Source organism: Augochlora pura, chromosome 2 (genome assembly GCF_028453695.1).
Source record: "Augochlora pura isolate Apur16 chromosome 2, APUR_v2.2.1, whole genome shotgun sequence".
NCBI lineage: Eukaryota > Metazoa > Arthropoda > Insecta > Hymenoptera > Halictidae > Augochlora > Augochlora pura.
The window spans coordinates 7,398,021-7,417,177 of record NC_135773.1 but is presented as its reverse complement, the minus strand read 5'-3'; the positions used below and the strand labels follow the sequence as shown (position 1 = coordinate 7,417,177).

The window sequence follows — 19,157 nt, the reverse complement described above, 5'->3', positions numbered from 1 at the left end:
GGACTCAGGAGTAGTAGATAGGAATCTGGCCGACTGGCATGACCGATGAAGTTTTTCTGAAAACTGTCCGGGCGACCGGCGCACAACAGGTCCCGCGGACGCGTTTGATTGATAGAGACTGCGGCAATTTGGAGTTCCGCCATGGAAAAAGGCGCGTCGCGGCACCGGAGGGGGTTGGTTTTTTCCCCCGTGGTATGCAAACAGCAGGTGGCTCCGGGGTAGCGGTAGCACGCACACACCATCGCCCGAGGAACGTATGTCCACGTCAAACTCCTTCCGACGGCGCGCCTCCTGGAACAAGGCACGTAGAAGGTGTCTTCCGGGCGATGTTTCCAAAGGACAGTGCTTCCAGTTCGTCCCCTGTCGTCCTGGTTAACCACGCCGTTCCGAAATTCATCCTCTCTCCCTCTCTCTCTCTCTCTCATCAGTTTCTCCCAGGTTTCGCCGGCGCATAGTGTACACGGGGGGAGAGAGGGTACATAAACTCTTTACTTTCGCCTTATGCATATCTAATGTCCTCGTCGGCCGGATATTTACAAGTCAAATGGGCGATCGATCGGTCCGCGCCGGCGTTAGAACGATCGCGTGAAACCGGCACCGGGGTGTGCTCGTGAAACCGAGGAAAAAGCCTCGGGGAAAGAAGAACCCGGGGACGGCGAGCCTCGGTAACGCGGCGGGGCTGAACCGGGGGGCCGTGGAACGGTGGAAAATAGACGAAGTAGAATGTAACGAGAAAAATGGAACGCGCAACGAACCACCGGGATCGTATTTATTTTGTCTTGGAGCGGTTCGCCGCGGTAACCGGCACAAAAGGATCCCCTCTCGCGGAAACCGGTACACCGTGGTCCTGCGACGATAAAGTCCAGCGGCGCGACAAAGCGCGGCGCGGCCCACGAGCTTCCATCCGCGGGCGGAGACTTGAAAAAGTTCCCTGAATCGAGCAGAATGCTCGCACGAGCCGTGCATGCGGAAAGTTCTCGCACTCGAAGACAGCCCTCTCCCTCTCTCTCTCTCTTTTTGTCCCCCTCTCTCGCTTACTCGACAACCGAATCCCCGATTCCACGACGAGAAATAAATTTTCACGACCCAGCCCATCTATTTCGCCTTCGACGACGCCCGCTTTTCCGCGCGGCCAAAGTTAATGGACTTGACGAGACCCTCTCCACGACTTTTACCCCGAATTCGAGGTTATTTACGGGGGAGTGTGGCTTAAAGAACGGGTCTTGTGTCGCATCCATTGGTGACTGTTTGCCGAGGGGCCGGAAGGGCGAAGGGGAACGGTAATTGTCGGAGTCGTGAGGAACTTTGATCGAGCGGAATAAGGACATTAGTTTACGCGCTTGTTAGGGTAGGGAACGATTGCTTTCTCAAGAATTATTCTGCTTATGTTCTCGTTATACCGTTAATATTCTGACAACTTTTCAAACGCAGCAACTTCCTTGGAAATGGACGAAATTTCTTTCAACCAAGACGAAACGACTTTGATATTTTTTCAATGATAGAAAAATTAGTGTACTAACCTGTAAAATGATAGAAAAATCAGTGTACTAACCTGTAAAATGATAGAAAAATCAGTGTACTATACTTACCTGGAGTAGAGGTTACCGTGATCACGAAGGCGGTTCCTCCGGGGTGAGGCTCTTCCATTGCACCACGATTCAGCTGACCCCTGCGAATATCCCTAATGTGGATATCTCGGACGTAAAATTTTTGTTAGACGGTAATATTGCTAGAGTGGTTTTCTAAATTTTACCGCTTCAAATGACGAAAGAAAATAAATACCCTCGTTTTTCAACTCTTTTCTTTTTTTTTTATAAAAAGAGAAAAAACTGTGACAACAACACATGGTGTTCCCAGGCGGTCACCCATCCAAGTACTGACCATGCTCAACACTGTTTCACTTCGATGATCGGACGAGGATCGGTTTTTTGCAGTGTGATTTGATCGTTGCCGTCAACTCTTCTATCCGAGCCTATGATGTGAATTTAAAAAATGTGTTCTGTAAACCTTGGAATAATGTCGCATAATAACCGAATAATTTTGTTCAACGAAATCTATTCGAACAAATCAGTTCCTGAATCGAAATATGATTATTTATTCCCAGCGAACTCTCTCGGAATTTTTCCTCGTCGAAACGGTTGACATTAAACAGAGAGCGGTGTTTCGCGAAAGAATTTGCGATAGATTCGCAAAACCGCGAGCGAAATCCTTGTCGTATCGCGTTCAGCGGTACGGAATTGTCCCATAAATGCAAGAACATTAGCAGTCCGATCACGTAGGCACTATTATCGGTTTACCAATAATACGATTTTGTATAATACGATTTTCCTATAATTATTCTTCATCTGCGTATCCCGCGAAAGGGATTCTATCGACGGCCCGCGCGCGCGATTATTTCGCGCTGTTACGTCGCGGCGCGATCGGGGGATTTGCATTATCTTCGAATCGCGTTATTTATTGCGTTCGCGTAAGCCGGCCGCTGCTGCGCCGATTGTAACCGGACCGGGGGTGAGGGGGGAGGGGAAAAAATATCTAGCCGTAAAGCGCGGAGCATTAATTGACAGGGAATGGCGCGGGCGCAATAAACGGGCCCGCGCGCGCGCAGCGCTGAAAGAATTACGTTATCGCCGGTCGCTAACGCGCGAACAATCGTCTCGTCCCGCGCACAATGAGATTTCCAATGGATATTGACAGGGACGCGGAACAATTGCTACATAATCAATCGGGTCGTTCATTCAAGAAATAAAGTGCTCGTATCGATAATGAACATCAATTTCCTGTCATCTTCATCCAGCGTTGCGAGGGGATTGGGGAGGGAGAGTGGGGGCGAAAGCAACGTCGGACCAAAGTTATTTCGATTAACAAATGAAAAGGTAACGACGCGAATTATCCGCGACTTAATCGATCCAATTCGTTTTCAATTACGCGCTCCTCCAATCCGTGAACGACGATTTTTCGGTTCCGTCGCGCCGTCGACGGCCATTCGATTGCCCGGCAATTTAACGACGTTTACTTGAATCGCGATTAACGTATTTTTGACAGATACGTGACCGCGAGCACGCTCGTGCGCGTTTATTATTTAATTTGATCGGTATCGGACGGTGCCGTTTCGACCGCAAGTGATTTTTACATTTTCCAGTGGCTGTAATTTCACTGAATACGAACCGGTTTCATTGTTGGATTTTTTAAACCTTTGCTATAGGTTCGAATAGAGGAAACATAATTTTTTAATTCCAAGCAATTGCAGGATAAACAAATTTTTATATACTCATTCTCTGGAAAACTAATCGAACATCTCAAATAAATTCAAGTGATTTCGCAAACTTTAACAATGTTTTTTCCGTTCGTAAAGGCGTCAATATACTTTTCGACTCGAGTCTATATACGGTTGAAAAACAGAAATTGTTGCCTCGGTGGACAGCTTCCATTTTAAATACGTTCGAACGGACGACGCTTGTTTCGCGACGGGAGCAAATGAATAAAAATTGCAGCTTGGAAGATATTTCAAGTAAACAGAACCGCGCGGTATTTTCAGCTCGGGGAAGGCAATGTAAAAAATACACGAGAGACGGGAACACGCGATATCCGCGCATAATCCTTTTGAAAAATTCGCAGCCTTCGCTAACGACGAAAGCCGTCCCGTCGGGATCGGAACGTATTCGAACGAGACTCGGAAGCCCCGACGATGAGCATCGGGCTCGCAACAAATATTTGACAACAACAAGTCAAACCGAATCGGGCGCGCGGACCCGCTCGTGCTCGATAAACAGAGTTTGTTGTCGTCGCACGCGCGCATCGGGCGTAATTGAATTTGTGTAACGCTTGCTCATATCGAGCCCGCGAGAATTGACATTATTATAATGTTCGAGGGGGGAGGTGGTCCTCTCTCTCGCCCGGGCGAGGAATCGATTTACCCGCGCGCGCGGAACCGTCGCGCCATCGGCAACGCCATCGCGTTTCCCTCTTTTCTTCCGATTTTTCGTCACGGCCGCCGCCGCCGCCGCTACCGCCGTCGGGAGAGATAGGACCCGTCCTCCTCGGGCGCTCTCTGCCTTTCCCCCCGGAGTTTTGGAATAAATTCAAATAGTAAGAACGACGTCGTGGTAGTCGCCGTCGCCGTCATCGTCGTCGTCGTCGTTGCAACCGTCGTTTCCTCGAGCCGGTCTTCCTATCCCACCGGGAGGCACAAAATGAATTGTACTAGCCCAACCTCCCTCCACCCCCGCCGCCGCCCTCCGGCGGAAAGAGTAATTTGATGCACAACCTTGGACTTCGCGGGCCCAACGATAATAAAAGGGTAAACTGTGCCGGGCGTCGTGTTGTATTAATTTAACTTCAGCGGCCCGGCTGCCGCGACGGCGGTCGGAGGGGGGGGGGGGGGGGGGCGGGCGGGGGGGGGGCTGTAGAGATTGACAAAGAAAGTCGGGGGGGCGGGGGGGGGGGGGGGGGGGGGGGGGGGGGGGGCGCGAGCCGGCGGGGGACACCGGAACGATATTAAACTAAATTGCTAACGGTGTACACGGTTCGGGTGACTACCGCGTTCAACCTCCTGCCGGCATCGAGATTAACGGAGAACGGGCCAAGAAGTGCAAAGAAAGCCCGGGCGGGGCCACCGCCCACGGTAACACGGAAAAAAAAGGAAAGAGATCGGGATAACGGCGGGGGTGGACTCCGCAAACGAAGATGGCGGTCGGTCCCGCTGCCGGAAGCATTGCGCGGCGATCCCGCTAGGTCTTGCTCGGATTACGCGGAAAGTTCAGTTCCCCGTTGCCGATCGTTCTGTGTGTTGCGTGGACGGTTCCACGGTTAAAAATAATTTTAATTAAACCCGATGCGACGCTGATCTGCCGGCCGATTCGAGATTCGGCCGATTGCGGGGGTCGGTGTAGTACACCCTGTTTGTTGCTATTTTTATCTGAAGTATAATCTTGGCAATTGTATAGGTAATTAGGGCTCGGGCAACCTTCAGTATTCTACGATTTCGACGCTTGCGCTGGAGTGGATTAAGAAATTTATTCAAACATTTTCTATTAAAGATTATTTAATAATATATTTAATAATATTAAAGATTTTAAATTGTTATCACCATTTTGCATTCAGAAATTTCATGGTGAGGAGATGGTCTTCAGAGCTTACCTGAAGATCAAGACGTTGAAATTAATTTTAAAACAACCCCGTAGGATATTGGCGACCCCATAGAATTTTTAAATTGTCGGCAAAGGCGTAGATAAATATTGAAACATTGAGAATTCCCCTGTCCTATTAATTCATGCTGTGCTTTCTACTTTATATTTTTAAAATAAAAATAAATTTTATTTTATAACTAAAAAGGAGTTGCTCCAACATTTTTCTGTCAACTGTAATATTCTTCGAACACCCTGTACATCAGCTTCATAAGCCGTCCTCCCTGCCATCACAATTCGCGCTATATTCGCCGTAATTATCTCCTCCGCGCATCGGCCGGTTTTAACAACGAAACGAATCAAGCCGCGGCAATTACTTCGCCCAAGTCCCTCCCCCCCACGCCGAAAAGTCTGCCTAATCCCCGCCATTGTGTTTCTCGTGTTAACAGAAATCCTCGGGATGGAGCTGGGTACAGTGAAACTGTTGCTCTACTCGTCGCTGATGGTGATGTGCTGGAGCTACGAGGACTGGTCGACGAGATGCTCGCCGGCCTGCAAGTGCACCTGGGCGAAGGGTAAGAGGACCGCCGAGTGCATCAACCGGAACCTGACGCAGATCCCGAGCAACCTATCGTCCGAGATCCAGCACATCGATCTGACCGGCAACCACATCTCCCAGCTGAGCCACAACTCGTTCAGCCGGGTGTCGCTGGTGAACCTGCACAAGCTTGTGATGCAGAGGTGCGAGATCGAGTCGATCCACACGGACGCGTTCAACGGCCTGAAGATCGTGATCGAGATCGATCTGTCCTGGAACCACATCAGAACCCTGTACCCGGGCACGTTCAACGAGACCCAGAAGCTCAGGTCGCTGAACCTGGACAACAACAAGCTGAAGGTGCTGGAGAACGGCCTGTTCCGCGACCTGGTCTTCCTGCAGAAGGTGACGGTGTCGAACAACGAGCTGCAACGGATCGACGAGAGAGCGTTCCACAATGTGACGAAGCTGCAGCAGATCACGTTGAAGAGCAACAATCTCAGCATGCTGAAGATGGAGACGTTCAAGTATCTGCCGAACCTCGGCAGCCTCGAGCTCCAAAACAATCCATGGAATTGCAACTGCTATCTGAAAGAGTTCCGCGACTGGACGATCGAGCGGAAGCTGTACACGAAACCGACCATGTGCAAGTACCCCGCGGCGCTCACGGAGCAGATGTGGGACGAAATCAGCAGCGACCAGTTCGCCTGCATGCCGGAGATCTCCTCGATCGGACCGCCCATGAAGGTGGAGACCAGCAAGGGCAACGTTACGTTCTGGTGCAAGGCGACCGGGACTCCGCGACCGAAGGTAAACCGTCTTTCGTTGGGGGTGCAGCTGGTTAAATATGCTGCGGCGAGGTCTCTCTCTCCCTCTCTCTCTCCCTCTCTCTCTCTCTCTCTCTCTCTCTCTCTCTCTCTCTCTCTCTCTCTCTCTCTCTCTCTCGCGGCACCGAGCAGTTCTAAGCGAGCAAACGGTAAACGGAGGAAAAGGTTGTTGGCCGGGGCCAGCTAAACTCCGTAGCAATTTAGTGTACAATCTGGCTCGATGCGGCCAACTGAAAAGATTGCGCCCGCTGAACTCCTGTTCTGCCAACTTATCCGGGAAAGTTCTAAACGTTTTTATCCCGGCAACATTGCCCCGTGAACTCGTCGCGGTAAACTCTTTCGGATCCTCTCGGCGGACGCACATTTCTCTTCTAATTGACACGCCCTGGGAACAATTCTTGCTGGTCGAACGCGAAACTTTCCGGGACGGTGTGTGTCCGCTCCCCGCCGATGCATAAATCCACGGTCCACGGAGACAAATGCCGCGTCAACGTTAAGCCGGGGGCAAATTGTGGGGTCTCTGTCTTTGCGGATCGTCCCTTAATACGCGCGATAATTCATACGTCTTTGCCAGGGCGCCGGGCGGTTGCCCCGTGGTTCGAACCGTGTCGCAGAATTTTCTCACGATTTAATGAAATTCTTTGATTCCGCGTCGGGGAATTCGCGCAGCCGGAAAAATGAGCGAGAGAGAGGCGAGTGGGAGAAGGGCTGCCTTTTGGTGCGCGTCGCACAAAAGGAAAGCGTAGTTACGCGGGCCTCTACGTGTAATAACGAAGTCCTTTCAGATTTTCCCCGGGCAACGAAGACCGAAAATTAAGAACACCTTTAAGGTGAGCCCCCGCGCCATTCCGCCCGCGCAACCTCCCATTGTCTGCTCGTACGCGGTAGAGTACTTCGCCCACATTTTCGGCTTTGCCCGCGGCAAAGCTGATTGCTCCGGTTCCCTCTGTTTTTCGGCAAGTTGCGGCAAATAATTTTTTAAAGGAACGCGCAAGCCAGCTTGGCTCCGAGGACGCGAGAGCATTCTGATTTCGTCAACCTTGTGATTTTACTACGGAGGAAAAAATGCTGGCTGCCTTTATTCAGCCCTCGGCTACACGGATCCATGAAACGGGACATTTAAATTTTGTTCAAAGAGACCTTTACACGTAGCTTAAATATCACCTATGTCTTTGGGTTTTCCAGGCATAATTATGTATACGTTTAATGTAACTTATTTCATTCTATAGTAATTTAATCGCATGAGCGATATGAAATTTGTCAGTTCAAGAATTAACAAAATAAAAGTATGCCGCAGCAATTAATTAACCAGCCTACAGTAATCACCTCTTCTACTTTACATGTCTCTAAAAAATAAAATAAAGTATTGGGTTGGGGAACAAGTTCGCAGTGGTTTTATATTTTCTTTTATTTTGCAACGATTTGCTGTTGTTTGACAAAGTGTGTAATATTCATTCGACAGAGCTGTTTTCTGCTCTACAAAACTGTGTTAATAGTTAAAACAATAAATTAATCCATTATTTACTAATTATTATTTATTATTTTTTTATTACGTGGAAGTAATAAATAATGGAATAATGTAATTTCCGTCGTTGCAAACGTCAAGGATTGTGTCGCTACAGCCTCGAAAGTAACAACAAATTAAATGACTTAGAAAGACGATTAGCACAGTTTTGTAGAGCTGGAACAGTTCTATCGAATTAATATTATATACTTTGTCAGACTGCAACAAATCGTTGCAAAATAAAAGAAAATATAAAACCACTACGAACTTATTCCCCAACCCAATACACGATCCCTCGAATTCTTAGAAACCAAAAATCGTTGGAACGAGTAGGAATTAGATTCAACGAAGTTGCATTAGACGTGTTCTCCATATTATGAGGATTGCGAATGATCGACTTTCACGTCGCATCGGAAAGCATCCTCGAGAGAATGCAAAGAAAGAGGACCCCCGTACGGTTCTCTGTTCTCAGCAGTCGTTCGACGTCGAAACAGGTCCCGGCGACGGCGTTTCGACGTCGAACGTTGCTCCGTCGCGATCGAAAGAGCTCATGGGAACGTTGTGTCTCGATTTCAGCTGTCCTGGATCCACCGGTCCCGATTGCTGACCAACGAGACGAGACGGCACAACGGCGAGCGGAGCTACGTCTTGAAGTCGAGCGGCCACTGGTTGAACCTGACGATCCCGGACGTGACGGCGTCGGACAAGGGCGACTACATCTGCCAGGCGAAGAGTCCCGGCGGCTTCACGGAGAAAAACGTTACCCTGGCGATCACCGGCGACGCGATAGGCGGCAAGGACAACATAATCAGCCTGCCGTTGGCCCTCGGTCTGGGCGTGACGGCGTTGCTGCTGCTGATCGTCACCGTGTCGCTTTGCGTGTGCTACTGCCGGCGTCGCCGCACCAGACACGACGAGAAGAGCCTGGAGGCGGCCTCGATAGAGCACCACGGCCTCGGCGAGCAGGAGAAGTCGCTGATCACGACCATAAATCCCGTGGTGAAGCCGCCCAGACGTTACGAGGCGCCGTCCGTGACGTCGCACGGCACCGAGATGACGGAGCTGAACCGTACATTGCTCGACAACGACTCGGTCTTTGGTCAGTACACAGCGTACATTACTAAACAGTGCGTGGCCAGGTGCTAGCTACTAACTATTTGTTACTTCCGCCGTGCGATCACGGCGAAACGTGGAACGCTCGCGGGACGGGTGTTCGCTAGGCTACGATGGCGTTGCGTGTGAGGATCGGTGTGTGTGTGTGTGTGTGTGCCAGTTCCGAGGAAAACGGAGGAATAATTGCCGTCGGGGGTCGCGGCCCCGCCGTTCCCGCGAAGCTGACGCCCGGAAGGAACGGGCAATACCCCCTAACGATTTTTCTTCTCGACCTTTACCGGGATCGAGACCGGGTGCTAGGAAATAGGGGGACCGTTCCGCTGGAAACAGCTGATCGAGAATTGAAAAGGGAGCTCTTGAGAAGGGGCTGTTAGTCGAATGGCTCTTCAATTTGACCAATGCGCGCGCGACGCGGTCCTCGATGGATATTTGACATCGTTTCTACGGAACTGTGCTCCATCCATGCGAGGACTGTTTAATATCGCCTGCGAGAACGTAATCGCGTCCCGTGATCGATAAATTGAACGGGGACTGGGATTAAACGCAGCCCTGCCCAAGAAACGTGTGCGAGTAACAGTTTCCGCGGAACTGTCGAATATATTTACCGCGCGTTGCAATTAGTTTGGAAAAAAGAGAGGAGTCGCGTGGGAGCCATATGGGTAACGCCCGTTATCGGTAATTGGACCCGGCATCGATGAGAATCGATGAATCGGTTGTCGAACGAGGCGTTCGCGCGATGAACTTCGACACGGGGCCGGGCATCGATCTTCCGGTTTCCTTGGTAATAATGTCCGCGGTGACGTCCGCGGCGAGATCCGCGGCGAACGGTATCACCGCTAATTAGGGGATAGAGTAGAGATGAATGGAATTGTAAACCGGCGAATGTATTTAAGTTTAAGACGATTCCTCGCGTTGCGGATCGTTGCGGCGGCGGGGTTCAGTAATCCCGGCGGCAGATAAACGAGGCGCCATTGATCCTGGGTTAACAACTATCGACCGGCGGGACCGTTGCAAGATTAATGAGAGCGTGCAACACGTAATGATAGAGAGGCGAAAGGCATTCGTCATTTGTGTCTGGCCGGCAGCGATACCGTTTTTCCTCCGGTCGGGAACGAGAGAGGAGCCGGCGGCCGTTCGAAGAAAACCGCGCCGCGTCTGCGTTCGACGTCGGCCGTCGTTAATTAGATGGCGACGCGTCGCTGATCGCCGTTGCCCCGTGACGCGCCGTTTTCGCGGACTATTTTGATAGAGATGTAAATAGGCGGAGGGGGTGGTGGGTGGTGCGTAAATTATACGTCGGCGGGAACCGTTCGGTAGGATTCCGTTGTTCTTTCTCTTCGGAGCTTCGTCGCCGTCGTCGTCGTCGTTGTTGTTGTTGTTGTTCTTGTACATAATTAATGGGCGTCGATCAACGGGGAAGACGGATGCGACTGGTCTGATTTATGGGCGCAGCGAGATAAGAGCGGCGCGATGAGAGCCTCGGCTCCGTGGCGAAATAACAAAAATGCGGGGCAACAATGGTGGAGAGGATGCATCGTGAATTGCAAGCATAATGCGGTGGCCGGAGCGATAACGGGAAAGGTGAACAACGAGGCGCGCGGCGGGTTCGGATTCGGGGCAGGACAGATGGAGAGTAATAATCATTAGGGCGCTCTCTTTCTCTACCTCTTTCTCTTTCTCTCTCTTCCTTTCTCTCTTTAGCTCACTTTAGCTCTATCTCTCTCTCTCTCTATCTCTCCCGGTAGAATTAGCAAGTCGTCGTTTTATTGGGAACGTTACGACCCTGCGGTCGTGTACCGGCGTCCTTCCGCGAGTCTTTCTCTATGCAATTTCGAAGACGGTAATTGAAATTGTCCGAGCCTTCCAACGTTCCGCGTTTAACGGTTAACCTCCTCGTAACCCTTTGTGTCCGGACACGACGGGTCTCGCGCAACCTTTTTCCCTTCACCCGCGCGTCCCACTTTCTCTTTTGGCTAGATATCGGACGGCGCGTTGCTCGAGCACTCGTGGAACACGGTTTCCACCGGTAGATGTTCCTATGATTACCTCTCTCGTTTACCTCGGGCCACCTAGATCGCTGCTCTACGGACCAGCCAGGCAAAACACGACGCCGCCGAGAGAGAGAGAGAGAGAGAGAGAGAGAGAGAGAGAGACCGACCCTATCGACTCTTCGTGTTCGCGTCGGGAAGATTGCGAGCGTCTTCCGCGAGCGGGGCGCGCGATAAAAAAAAAGCGGAGAGATCCCCGCGTTCCATTTTCTTGACAGATTCGTTACGACCGGAATCGCGCCGGGGCCCGGGCCGTTTAATTTATAAACAGGAACGTGTCCGTTCGACGAACTCCCTTCTACGGCGCGCGGGTCGACCCAGTTTTTCCCGCGATGAAATTTTATCTCGCCCCGGGTCCGATCGATTTACGTGTCTCTCCATTCGCGATAGAAGTCGCGGCGGAGCGACTCTTCTCCCTGCATTATGTAAACGCCTCTCTGGATATCGGAGCGCGCGCGCGCGCGGGTATCGGACCCACCATCGAAACTCCGCCGGGTTACCAGGATGCTCCCCTCGTTACGCGAGCAAACCCTTATCGTTCCGCGCGCGCGCGACCCCTAAAGCGTCGTCAGCTCGGAAAGGCAACCGCGAGGCTGATCGGTCGGGACACGAGTCGATAGTAATCAAAGGTAATCTGCGAGTTCGCGGTGGTTCGCGTCTTCGCCATAGGCCGGGTTTACCGCTCCGCATCTCTCAGACACAACACGCCGCCGCGCTGATCCCGGAGGGATGGCTTAGATACGGCTCCCGCGGATTTCAAACGGGTTTCACTTTCTAGGCGAGTCTACAGAGAGAGTTAGACGCGTACGAGCGTGACTCTTTCCGACAAAGTACACGGTTGATTCGAAACACGCGGGTAGAACGACGGGGGCTGATTTGTCGCAATCGCGTGGAAAGAAAGAGGACCACCCCCGCCCGGTGCGAATGTACGCCAGACATGTTATTCTTTTCGCGTTACAGCTTCCGAGTAGATACGATGGAATTGGATGCTGGTTTACTGCTTCTCCGCACGGTTCGAGCATCATGCAAGAATCAGTCCCTGTCGTACTTCCCCTGAATCACCGAGTATAACGTGACACCCACCGGCAATGTCACGCCCATTTTCTCGGAAAATTGGCTGCCGAGACTACAATCGTGTTTACCATAGATACAACACCCCGTCCTCCCACCCACACACACGCACACGCACACACGATCGAATCCGCGCGCGGAGCCCTAGAACGGCCACCCCCCTCCCCCCTAATCGCAGACTCGCCACGCACGCAGCACATTGCGCGGCGATCTCGGACGTCATTTTTCTATGTTTTTTTTGTGACTTTTTTTTTCTCTCTCTCTCATTACCATCCACCTTTTCCGTTTGTTAACGTTCCTCCTTCTTTTTTGTTTATGTTCTGGCAGCTGATGGTATCGGTAGCGGTGTCGGCGGCGGAGTGATCGGAGGCGTCGGCGACGACGAGAGGGAAGAACGTGCGACGCCCGAGCTCGAGAGCGGTACCGGTACCCTGTCCCGCGGAGGAGGTGGTAGCTACCGCCAGTATCCGCCGGACCTATTGGCCTTCTCCGGCGGCCGTGGCGCATCACCGACCAGCCAAGCATCCACAGCACCCGACAACACTCGTCTTCCGAGTCAGCACGCGACACCGACCACGTCCGCGTTCGGCTCGCCTTCGAATCAATACCCGGCCGCGTTCAAGACCCTGCCGCACAACCGTAGCGTGACGCCGTACGGGATCGCTAGCTCGACGATCGCCCCGGTGATGCCGCGACACGGCTACGTGACGATACCACGGCGACCGAGGGCGCCAAGCTGGAGCAGCGGACCGCCGACGTCGCCCACCGACGGCCTGGAGCCGGTCTACGACAACCTGGGCGTGAGGAGCACCGCGGACGGCAGCTCGATGCTCTCCTTGAACAAGAGCCCGGAGCCGTTGGCCTCCATCAGGAACAGACCCCTGCCGGGCACGCCCGGCTCCCTCTACGGCACGATACAACGAAGCACACCGAACATACTGACCAGCAGCCCGCTAGACAGGGCCGCGCCCGAGGGGGCGGCCGAGTGGCCGGCCAAGCTGGCCGACGAGACCACCGACAGCAACCACATCCTCGGGCCGCAGCAGTCCGGCAGCAACACCCTCGGCAGAAAAGTGCCGCCCAGGCCGCCGCCCAAGCCCAAGAAGAAGTCGACGAACGGCCCTCTGTACGAGGACGAGGGCGAGGACGGCACCGAGGTATGATCGGCGTATCTGGGACGGCGGAGCTGAGGCCGCGAGGCCGTGGCCGTGCTGAAGAGACGGGACGCATGACCGCAGTCACAATAAACCGGTAGTGCCTTTGAAGACGAGACGACCCGACCCGACCCCCTCCCCGGGTCGATACCTTTTTTTGGTTCGAGCGCGTAACTTCGCCCCGGATCCCGGCGAACTCTGCCGACGGACGATCGCACGGCGGGCTTCCACTTCCGGTGGAACCGGATCGCCGCGTCGGGCGGACACCGCCGATTCGCCGGAAACCAGCTACGAGACTTTCTCGGGACGCGAGAACCGCCCTCGCAGCGGTCGCGCTCTATTCCTCGTCCTTGCTACGTTCTCTCTCCCCATGTGTTTTCTAATTTATTTGATGTTTGACGGTGTGCCCGGGACATCCCGATCGTGGACGACACGACACAGTGAACTCACGACCGCGCGACGGCAAAATGCGACACGTGCTAAGGCGATCGCCATCTCCCCGAGACACTCGACTCTGTGAAACACGATGCGGACTCTCTCGGACAGGCGCTCGCGCGCCCTTCCGTACGCGGACATTATAGTGTTTAAGGATACTCTACATGGCTCCTCCGATCCCGCGTAGTTTATCGTCGTGCCTCTTTGCATGCCTAACGAAGACACACGCCGAAGTTCGGGCGCCACGGACGGATAACCTGACAACTTTTCTACGATCTGCTCGTAAAGCGGGGCCGGTGCCGCGATTCCCGAGCAACCTCCTCGAACTTTACGGGCCGGCTCGCGTATATATTAAGCGGCGAGAATTTTTATCGCGACACTTGCTGTTCATCGGTGTTACATACCGGCCCTCGGGCCGCGCATACTTCCCAGAGGGGGCGGAATTTTGTTTTTTTTTCCTCTCTCCTTTTTACCGGTTAGTTTTACTATATAAGATCCAGTTGGTTTAATGTAAACGCGTGGCCGCCACCGCCACGGCGCACTGTTCCCCGACGAATAAATGTAAATCGGGATTAAAGACGGCCGAGCCGGCGCCGATGCCCCGGCTCGAGGATTAACGGAGACGTTAGGGTAACTATTTCCAGCGTGTTTTTGAAGGGCGCGTTCCGGCGTGCAGAGAGAAAACTAAGCTACTACTACTACTACTGATCGTGTTCTATTTCCGACTCATCGACTAACCACACGTTCGATCAGGCTCTCTCTCTCCCTCGCTCTCGACCCTCGCTCGTCCCTCATCTTACCGATTTAAATTGGATCCTTCACGACGAGCCAACTACGGTCTTCGCGAGTTCTTGTAAGAAACGAGATTGTTGCGAAGCGGCATGTATTTACTTGTATGTACTAGAATCGAGTTCGATTTAACTGCGAGGAACGAGCGGCGGGTCGAAACGAAATTTTCCGATAACGAATTTCGTCCGGATCGAAAACGGACAAAAGCGACGCGTTGCAACTTTCTCCGACGACAACGCGTCGAACGATAATCACGCGCGCGTGCAGACGCGAATCTTCCTGGGCTCTCGCACCCGTTGTGGGAACACGTAGACACTCTCTCGAAAGGGCGCACCATCCGTGCGCCGAATGTATTTAACAGGGTGCTTGCTCCCCTCGTCATCCGGAAATATTTTAATATTCTCACGGACCCGGAGAAGGAGTCGGCCGCGTGTTGTAAAAAATAATGAAGCGTGCAGCCTTGTACATACTCTGTATTATACCTAAGAAATAGTTTGTCGTCTAACCGCGCGCGATCGGGTCGATATCTTTTGGAGCCGCGCCGACGGTGGTGTTTCGTCCGGAAGGCAACGCGAGCGCGTGTTCGGCGGACGAGATAGGACGAGTCTATCAACACGACGGACGAGGAACCGGCCCGATTTTGCAGCGACGAGAACGCCGTTCCGCGCGTTCACGCGTCGTCGCGATCTCGCGGCGAATCTTGACGCGCGATTCGTTCAGTAATCCCCGCGCGTAAAAAGCGAATCGGATCGACACAAGGACGATGGCGGACTTGCGTCGGTGTTTTTTAATCGAATTTACCCCTCGATTGCATCCCGGAATCCAGGCAACGTACTCGCACCTTCGAACATCCTTTCCTCCCCGTGTTCCCGTGCCAGCTATATATGTACCGTGGGATCGCGAAACGGGACACGCTCGACGATCGGCAAGGCGGAGGGGGGGCGTTCCGATCCGGAGAAGCAGGAGAACGCTTCGACACGGATCGTTTCTCAACTGGCGGAATGGGTCGCACGTGAGCCGCGGAACTTGTTACACTTTCGGTGCGTTTTATCCGGAGCTTAGCGCTGCGTTTCCCACCTTTACCGGGGATTTCCGGATCGATCGCGCGCAACTTGTTGCGACCGAAGAAGAATCCAACTCGGGAACCACCGTTCCTAGTCGACCTGTGGAGGAGGATAACCCGTGCCCGACAAATCTCTTCGATCAACAGTTTACATCCTATCTACGAGACAGGGAATTTGCCGACAATCGTCAACGGTAGAACGTCGTCGTCAAGTCGCGGGTGCGCATACGGGGGGTTGCATTGCGGAATTCCACCGCGCCGGAATCGTCCGAAGCTTCCCGACCGGTGTCGATCGCCCTCTCGGCCTCCTCTCCGGAGCGGTGCTCCACTTTTCTTTGACCCGTCTAGCGTGAACATGATCGGACGACGAGGCGCCTCCCCTGATCGTGAGAACGCAGCCAACAGTATTACGAACGAGAGACGCGAGAACGACGCGAGACGCGGAGCCGTTGGGACGACGCGGAGAAAATCGCGACGCAGTCGTGCGACTTCGTTCCCTCGGCCCTTTGAACGCTTTAACTCCGTACAGGCCGCCCCAATCACAGAGCAACACGGGACAGTTTCTTTAGCGGAACAGTGCCGAACGATTCGAACAGCAGCGCGAACCACCTACCCCCCTCCCACATTTCGATCCTCTATCCTTCCGCACGGAAGCGCGGAGGATCGAGGATAGATCTCGAGAATAGAGGGCCACGGGATCGAGGCTACACGACCGGCTGTATGTGGATCGTCGCGGATGATTTTAAGCGGCCTAGCAGAGTCGCGGCTCGCCCGGACCAATCGTCGTGCCGCGCCCTGTAAATACACGGACCCTAATTGTGCACGCTGATCCCCACGACGTTGTTTATATGTAAATGCGGCCACGTTGAAAGCAGCGCGGCACGATCGGTTGACAGAGGGACGCCACGAGTATATTTTTGTAATTTTGTATTTTGACGGGTTCTCCGGCCACGTCCAGTCACACGGCGACCGCCGCGGCCAAGGGAGGCGACCTCTATCTCTCTCTCCCTCTCCCTCTCTCTATCGTCCCTTCAGCCCTTCGGGATCAACGACACCCGGGGAATTAACTAGATCCACGCGTGCGCGATACGACCACTAAAATATAATTGAACGGTCGTTAGACCTACACGCCGCTTGTGGATCCTCTCCTAAACTCAGCTACACGCTTCCATGATGATCTCTCTCCCTGCTTCCTCTCCCCCTCTGTCACCCTCTCTCCCCATCTTCCACCCACTCTATATATCTCTCTCTCTCTCTCCATCTCGATCACGATGATACAACTCGTCTCCCCGGATTCGATGCTTCAAACTCAGACCGAGGGAGATTACTTCAAAGGACTCCGCGAGTCCGCGTTTTAACGAGCGACGTTTGAAAATTTTGATCGGTACCGAAACATCCTAATCGGATTTTTAAGCGAACCCGCCGGGAGAAGTTCGAAAGTACCTCGCTCGATTCACGGAACGTTGATCCTTGCCGAATCGGTGAACGAGAATCTATTTTATTTTATTATCGAGTTCGAAGACGCGCGTAGTTGCTGCGGGAACGGGCGATCGTTCGCTGTAGTATATAGAAGGACCCGAACTTTGTTACGTCTTTTAAAACTTGTTTAATCTTCCGGTACATTTTTAACGTCTTTGCGCCCGTTTTAATCTTTTACACGTTCAACGATTTATACTTTTATTCCGATCTAGAAATTAATTTGCTTTGCGATCGAACGGGGTGTTTTGCGGATGCCGAGCATTTTTACGTTCTCTCCTAAGCTTTTGTAAGAATTTGTCGAGTGATAGAACTTAAAATTTATGCAAGCGATTAAATGTGTTTTTGAATATTATTGGAATTTTTTCCGGTCCGGTCACACATTTCCCTTCCTTTTATTATGTTTTATGCAAGGGAATACTGTCGTCGAACAAGTACGTATGGATTTCTTTTTAACGTTCGATCGAAGAGCTACACCTGTGTTACAAGTGGCTTTGCTTCGAATCCGATTAGATATCACGAAGAAAGGTGACAGGGGAAATGACCTTTTACTTGGAAATCAACTTTTACCCGGCCGCTCGATTATCTCAGAAATAGTTTAAAGAAACCCGTCGGACACCCTTCCCCGAAAATGATTTCGAACGAGCGGGCAGGGTCAACGTCGCCGGGAATAACGGTCCGCGCTGGATGCCCGAAATATTTAGCATTCCGTTACTTTTCGCCCCCTCCGGAGGGTGTGACACACGTTAGCCATCCTAAATCAGAGTTTTGCCCATTTGCGTTCCGCGAAGAGAGAAAAGAGGGTGTGGGATCCTACCCTCGCGGGGCTCGTTTCGCACGAACACAGAGGGCACTCGCCCACCCCCACCCCCCCCCTCTCTCTCTCTTCCGTCGGCTCCTCCTAGCGTCACATACTCCTACTTAATGACACCGGAGGACAAGTATACGGGGTGGAAATGGAACACGTACCAAGCCCGCAATTACAGCGGATGTCAACTCGCTGATGCTCTATGCGCTATTAGCCGGGAGTCCTGTTTACCGGGGCAGAGGGGGGAGGGGGGGTTCGCGCATGACGAACGAGCCGCCGGGTCGTCACCACAATTATTATCGCGAAATACTTTGTGCGGGACGGTCGACGGAGCCGGGGCAAGAATGAAAATCCACTCTTTGACGAACGCGGTTGTGGCACGGTTCACGCTCGCCGTAGTCCCGTCAGACGCTCGCGAGCGATCGATACGCACCATCCACCCTCTCCCCGCCGCGATACATACTTCGAGCTTCCTCCGTTTACCATTTCACTCCTCTAATGACTCTACGTATCTACCCGCCGGGGTACATATCCGCTTGATGTCGTTACGACGGAAGTCAAACGGGGATCGGGAGCTCGCGGGACGCGGGGACACGGGCGTGGGACGCGTGTAATTGCGAATACCGGCGCGACCATATTGGACACGTTTCGCTTAGTATTTTTAACGAGTCACGCGAGACTTCCCGGAATAGACGTTCGCCCGGAACCGTTTCGCGATTCCCCGCTGGGGAATACGCCGCATTGTCGACTGTCTTCCTAAGATCGCGCGCGTTGATATTACGGAGAAGGAGGAGGAGGAGGAGGAGGGGGGGAGGGTCGATCGAATTTCGAAAATTCGGGCGGAGATTCGAATCTCGCTTGGCCGGCTCAATTCGCCTTCTACGCTTCGCGTCGAGGCTATTATAAATATATTCGTAGTCTATCTAAACAAGCTTTAGCGTCGATAACGGTACCGATAGTTTAATGAATCGAACGGAATTTGTTGAATATCGAAAGCTTTTATAGCAATAGTTATTTCAGTCGTGGACCAACAAATCAGAATCGTAGTTAGCCTTATCGTTTCTTGTGGCATTATTATTCCGAAGAAATATTCTAACAAATGATTACGGTACGTATCTCTAAAAACGGAGGCTTCGGAAGATATTGTTCCCGACAAACGTATACTTTTTAAACGTGAAATTGGAACGCGGGGCTTCCACGGCAAAAAT

At 52.6% G+C, this 19,157-nt stretch overlaps 1 protein-coding gene, 1 non-coding gene and 1 pseudogene across 7 annotated transcripts in view; 2 read left to right on the top strand and 1 right to left on the bottom strand.

The window, feature by feature from the left end:
• Kek5 (leucine-rich repeat, immunoglobulin-like domain-containing kekkon 5 protein) overlaps positions 1-18,728 on the top strand; it is a 653,304-nt gene extending 634,576 nt beyond the window's left edge. For all 6 annotated transcript variants that reach the window (XM_078188237.1, XM_078188226.1, XM_078188258.1 and 3 more), the window contains 3 exons: positions 5,573-6,471; positions 8,569-9,091; positions 12,552-18,728. In XM_078188237.1, the coding sequence (XP_078044363.1) occupies positions 5,584-6,471; positions 8,569-9,091; positions 12,552-13,387 (2,247 nt within the window). In that variant the 5' untranslated portion in view covers positions 5,573-5,583 and the 3' untranslated portion in view covers positions 13,388-18,728. The remainder of the gene's footprint in view (positions 1-5,572; positions 6,472-8,568; positions 9,092-12,551) is intronic.
• On the top strand, positions 1,582-1,746 carry LOC144478585 (U1 spliceosomal RNA). Its single transcript, XR_013495373.1, has one exon. It is a non-coding gene; the product is annotated as a U1 spliceosomal RNA (small nuclear RNA).
• On the bottom strand, positions 1,833-1,952 carry LOC144478581 (5S ribosomal RNA; annotated as a pseudogene).
• Positions 18,729-19,157: the final 429 nt, after the last annotated feature.